At 63.7% G+C, this 5,782-nt stretch overlaps 1 protein-coding gene across 1 annotated transcript in view; it reads left to right on the top strand.

Annotated features, from left to right (window-relative positions):
* Positions 1 to 2,017: 2,017 nt before the first annotated feature.
* The window catches only part of PDZD4 (PDZ domain containing 4), a 5,941-nt gene continuing 2,176 nt past the window's right edge, over positions 2,018 to 5,782 (top strand). The window contains 7 exon segments of the mRNA XM_021717770.1: positions 2,018 to 2,284; positions 3,337 to 3,427; positions 3,887 to 3,985; positions 4,528 to 4,590; positions 4,980 to 5,081; positions 5,384 to 5,494; positions 5,683 to 5,782. The exon segment at positions 5,683 to 5,782 is cut by the window's right edge and continues 17 nt beyond it. Coding sequence (XP_021573445.1) covers positions 2,214 to 2,284; positions 3,337 to 3,427; positions 3,887 to 3,985; positions 4,528 to 4,590; positions 4,980 to 5,081; positions 5,384 to 5,494; positions 5,683 to 5,782 — 637 coding nt within the window. The 5' untranslated portion in view covers positions 2,018 to 2,213.

Below are 5,782 nucleotides of genomic sequence, written 5' to 3'. Positions count from 1 at the left end.
TTTTTAGAACATGAAAATTTGGGGCAGAGGGGAGACATTTAAAACTGGCATTATTGCCAGGTGTGGTGGTTCACACCTGTCATCCCAGCACTTTGAGAGGCCGAGGAGAGAGGATTGCCTGAGTCCAGGGGTTGAAGACTAGCCTGGGCAACTTGGTGAGACCTTGTCTCTACAATAAATAATAAAAAAAATTAGCCAGGTGTGGTGGTGCACGCCTGCAGTTCCAGCTACGTGGAAGGCTGAGGCAGGAGGATGGGCTGAGCCCAGCAGGTTGAGGCTACCGTGGCTGTGAGCGTGCCACACTGCACTCTAGCCTGGGTGACAGAGTGAGACTCTGACACACACACACACACACACACACACACACACACACACACACACACACACACTAAATAGAACTGACATTCTTATATACAAGGACATTATGAAGTCACAGAAAGGCCACTCAGGAGCCTTTGCTCAGGCCAAGGGGCACTAGGGGACAGAAGGTTCCTCGTAAACTTGCTGGACAGCTCAGCAGAGCAGCACCTGTGCCCGGCCTGGGCATACTCCGGGTCTCCACCCTGCTGTCTCTGTGCTGGCGGGAGCTTCACCTGCACACCAGTCTACCACCTGGCCTCTCAGTCCCTCTCCCTTTGCCGGATGCAGGCATAGGTTCTGTCCCGGCTCACCTGCTGGGCCACAAGAGTTTGGGCACACCGCTAGTGTGTGGCCTTCCCAGGCCCCGAGCAGCCCGTTCACAGCTGCGGAGCCAGTGAGGGGACCCCCAATTCCCCCTCCAGAACTCATGATGCTTCAGACTTGCCCCCTTCCCCCCGCCGGCCCTACGATGCTTGCCCCGAGTTCTGGCGCTGTTTGTTCCATCCTTTGCGGTCTCTAGCTGTTCATTCCATCTCTCCTTGCCCCCTTCCCCGAGGAGGACTTCAAGCACGCTGGGTGCTGCAGAAACAGCCCTTCCTTCGAGGGCGCTGCTTGCGCCACCTGGCTGGGGCCGCGGCCGGCAGGCTTCCTTCCCTTCCTTCCAGGACCTTGGTCTGCCTCTGCTGGAAGGCCTCCCGTCCCCCTCCTTCCATTCCCGTAGCATCCTGCAGGATTGCTCGAGTCCCGCTTCCTCCCTGAGCCCGGCCCGTGACGGCCTCATCCTCCCGGCTCCTCTTCTGACCACTGCGCAGCCTGTCCTGCCCTGATGTGGTCCCGTTGCTTTGCTGAGTCTCAGTTTCCTCGTCTGCAAGACGCAGGCGTGATGGCATCTCCCTCTAGGTTGTTGGGAAGAAGGATTTGGTGGAATTCGCATCGGGTGCCCTGCCTGGGGCCTGGCACATACCGGGTGCCCAGGAAACAGCAGAGGCTTTATGAGGGCCACTTCTGCCACCTTGCAGTGCCAAGAGGCTTCTTGTGTGCCAAGGCCCCTTCTCTTGGGCAAGTCAGTTGCCATCGTGAGGACACGAGACCGTGTCCTTGTGTATCTCCTCACTCGTCTTCCTTCCCTGACTCTGCCCCTCCCTCTTGAGTAGACATTTGTTGACAGACTCGGCCCATCGGGAGAGGAGTCAAGGTCATCCTCCGGCCTTGATGTTGGATGCACACAGCAGAGATGCTCACTGCGGGTTGACTGGTATGGTCTGGTCCTTGCCAGGGAACTCTCCGGAAGCTTCTAGATGCTAGCCCTGGCCTCAGTGCTGTCCGAAGGCGAGGCAGGTCCTAGTGGGAGGGAAGACAGAAGAGTCCTGGATGGATCCTGCTGGTGGAGAGACCAAAGGGTATAGGGCAAGGTCACAGATTCCAGACCCAGTGCACAGACAGTGGTTCTCCCTGGCCCTTGGCATGGCCCGGGGATCCCTGGACAGCGCTCTGTGGCGTGGAGACTGAGTGGGGCTTGCCTGGGAATCGGGGCACCAAGGGTAGCCAGAGCCGTGGGTGGAAGGCAGATCTCGGGGTTCAGGGTCCTGCTGGCCAGGGCCTCTACCTTGACCTCCAGAGGGGAGGAGCCAGCCCTTGAGGGTTCTCATGGGGGCGTGTCTCTGCCGCAGGTGAACGGGAAGGAGCTCTCCAAGCTATCTCAGGAGCAAACTCTGGAGGCCCTGCGCTCCTCCAAGGAGCCCCTGGTGATCCAGGTGCTGAGACGCAGCCCCCGCCTCCGGGGGGACAGCTCCTGCCATGACCTGCAGCTGGTGGACAGTGGCACTCAGACCGACATCACCTTCGAGCATATCATGGCGCTGGGCAAGCTGCGCCCGCCCACCCCGCCCATGGTCATCCTGGAGCCGTACGTCCTCTCTGAGCTGTGAGTTGCCCTCAGGAGGGCCCCGGGCCCTGCCTCCAGAGAGGGCATGCCAGCTGGGGCCACCGTCCTCAGGCCACCCAGATGCTGCCGCTCTGGGCATGACCGGGAGACCCTGACGCAGCCTGCCCCTCTCGGGCAGGAAGCAGGCTCCCTGGCCTCCAGGGCTGACGTGGCACCTGAGGGCTCAGAGGCCTCCAGGCCTCGGCCTTGGGCTGGGCAGCAGCCGGCGAAGGGGCTGCAGGGAGGCGTCCCCGCAGCCTTCCGTTGTGTCTGCCCCCAGGGCCGAGGGAGGACCGTCCTGTCCTGGGCCGCCGCTGCTGGAACTGCCAGGGTTGAGGGCCTCCGCTCCTCCTCCATCCTCTGTCCTCTGCCGCCTCGCCAGCCTCATCCTTGAATCTTCTTGCATCCCTTGTCTGTCCCATTCCTCTTTCTGCTCTGAATTTCCTCCACCTCTTCGGCTCCTTTCTTTGGCCCGCTCGGAAGAAGGGCCTTTCACCCAGCCCGGTGGCTCATGGCCGTGTGAGCGCTGACCCATTCTGATCATCTTAGCGGGCTGCGGGGAGGTGGTCCTGGGATGCCCCTCCTCTGCAGAGAGGTAGGCCACAGGGCCGTGAGCAGCCCATCTTAGCTTTGGGGCCAGGAGGGCGCCCCCTGGAGGTAGCATGGCTGCCCGCCTGCTCTGTAGAAGTCCTCCAGGGCCTGGGTAACTCCTGGGGGCGTTGCATGATGGGGCCAGGGCCGGCCGGGCGGGCGGGCGGGGCGCCTGGAGCTTGGAGCATTGGTCCCTGCTAGCTGGCGTGGTTAGAGGAGTCTGGTCTGGGGACGGGAGAGCTAGGCACACCTGGGTCCTCAGCGTGGATGCTCTCGGAGAAGCTTCCCTGGTCTCTGCATGGCTGCACGTGGCTCAGGAGGGGTCCGTGGAAGGCGCCTACCCCCAAGTGTGACCCAGGGCGGGCTCTGTGCCCAGTGCACTAGCACCGGCCATCCTGGGAGCCGAGGCTGAGGCCTGAGGGGCCGCATGGCTGGTCTGACCCCCACCTTCTCCTGGGCAGCCCCCCCACCAGCCATGAGTATTATGACCCGGCGGAGTTCATGGAGGGCGGCCCGCAGGAGGCAGACCGCATGGACGAGCTCGAGTATGAGGTGAGCCGGGCGGCTGGGCCAGGGCCCACAGCCAGCCCCGGGAGCCGGCCCAGGACGGCCATGCACAGCCCTGCTCAGGCGGGGCTCCTGCTGTCCCCGGCTGGGCCTCGAGGCCCTCCCCGCGCGTCTGGCGGAGTCGGGAGGGCGCGGGCCAGGTTGCGCGTTCCGTCCATGTCGGTGAGTCTGCGTCCCACGCATGTCTGTGTCCTCTGTGTCCTGTGTGTCTGTGTGTGTCTTGGGCACTTCTCGGTAGGGGAGACCGTTGACCATGCGCCATGTGGGATGGTAAGAGAGACCCTCCAAGCGGGGGCTGACAGCATAGCTTGGGGCACATGAGGGGCAGGGGAGGCGCTGCGGGCCGGGCCTGGCTGAGCCGAGGCCGTACCCTTGCCACCTGCGTCCTCGTTCACACGTTTCTGGGGCTTTCTGCCTTTGCCTCTCCCGGACCCCTCATGGCAGGAGGTGGAGCTGTATAAGAGCAGCCACCGAGACAAGCTGGGTCTGATGGTTTGCTATCGCACGGACGATGAGGAGGACTTGGGCATCTACGTCGGAGAGGTATGCAGGCGGGTGCGGAGGGAGGTCTGGCACAGGGAGCAGCCCCAGGTCATCCGGCTGCCACAGGGCCCCATGAGGCTGCTGGGTGGGGAAGTCAGGGCAGTCAGTGGCCTCAGTGTGTCCAGGGAGGCGGTTCTTCGCAGAAAGTCGCCTGTGCCTGGCGTCAGACAACGGACAGGGCTGAGGAAGAGCCAGCACGAGGGTCCAGCCAGGCTTCGTTCTGCCCCATATCCCGCAGCCAGCCCCCTTTGGCTCAGCAGGGTCTGGCTTTCCCCCTACCTGTCTTAGGCAGGTGTCTGTGTCCACGGGAGGGGCTTGGAACACTAGTGGCATCCCAATAAAGTCAGCCTTCCAAATGGAAGGTGTCTTGCCCATCCACCCCGGGGCTGACAGGAGAGCCCAGGATCGCCAGGGGTAAGGCCAGGGTCGGGGGTGTTGGCCAGGGCCCGAGGGTGGCCCACTGCCCTCTGCCCCTGCTTCCCGGGGTCACGGTGGAGTGGGGGTGCCAAGTGCCAAGTCTCCAAGATGCGTGTGTCCTACAGGTAAATCCCAACAGCATTGCAGCCAAAGACGGCCGGATTCGGGAGGGGGACCGCATCATCCAGGTGAGGGCCGCTGGCTGCCAGGCTGATGCAAGCCCCGCTGTGCCCAGCTGCCCCCCGCCTCTCAGCCGGCCCCAGCTCTCTCCCACCAAGAGTAAGAGCCTGGCCTGATGGCCGGCAGCCTGCCGTGTCTGCAGCCGGGACCTGCAGCCTGGGCTGCGTCTCAGCTCTCTCCCGCTCACCTGCCCTGAGTGGCTCCTGTGTGCCTCTGAGCCCTCCTCTGACCCTTCCCAGCCTCCTCTCCCTCCATTGCCACCCCAGCACATGGCCTCGCTCCATCCCTGGCACCTTGCACTCGGCGGCACCCCTCAGTCTGCTTGCACAGGTCGCCCCCACACAGGCCCCCCCGGGTCCACCTAGCATGTTTGTTGACTGTCCTCGGCCTGCCGTAGATTAACGGCGTGGATGTCCAGAACCGGGAGGAGGCAGTGGCCATCCTGAGCCAGGAAGAGAACACCAACATCTCCCTTCTGGTGGCCCGGCCTGAGAGCCAGGTGCGTGTGCCCGGCAGGGTGACTCGGACCTCTGGTATCCCGCTGTTCGTCTTGGAAGCCGCTGACCTGTGACGAGGAGACAGATGTGCCAACCGCTGAAGTGGGTGGAGGGCGGGTGAGCGGGGGCGGCCCAGGCTCCATCTCCCCTTCCGGCCCCCAGTGGCTGAGTGGGCTGGGACCACTCGCCTTAGGTTGTTCAACTTCACCGAAACCAGGAGGCCAGATGTGGGGTCTCGAGGGATCCGGGGGGTGCCCGAGGGGGCCCTTGAAATCGTGAGGACAGCAAGGGCTTGTCTCTGCAGCTGGCGAAGCGGTGGAAGGACAGTGACCGGGATGACTTTCTGGATGACTTTGGCTCTGAGAACGAGGGGGAGCTGCGAGCTCGGAAGCTGAAGTCGCCCCCAGCCCAGCAGGTGCGGAACAGGAAGGGTGGCCGCTGGAAGGAGGGAGGAGGGAGGGAGGGAGGAGGGAGGAGGGAGGGAGGGAGGGAGGAGGCAGAAGGGGTGGAGCCACGCAGAGGCTCCCGGCCTCGGTGGGGAGAGGAGCCAGGACTTCCCCGTCTGTGGGACCCAGCGGAGTGGCACGTGTCTTTCCGCTACAGCTGGGAAACAAAGAGGAGAAAGGGGCTCCTGACGCGGGCCCAGGCCTGAGCAACAGCCAGGAGCTGGACAGCGGGGTGGGCCGGACCGACGAGAGCACCC

This window comes from Carlito syrichta, unplaced genomic scaffold (genome assembly GCF_000164805.1).
Source record: "Carlito syrichta isolate Samal-C Ts95f unplaced genomic scaffold, Tarsius_syrichta-2.0.1 Scaffold109710, whole genome shotgun sequence".
NCBI classification, from domain to species: domain Eukaryota; kingdom Metazoa; phylum Chordata; class Mammalia; order Primates; family Tarsiidae; genus Carlito; species Carlito syrichta.
The sequence above is the reverse complement of the archived record's forward strand: the minus strand, read 5'-3'. Positions and strand labels throughout refer to the sequence as shown.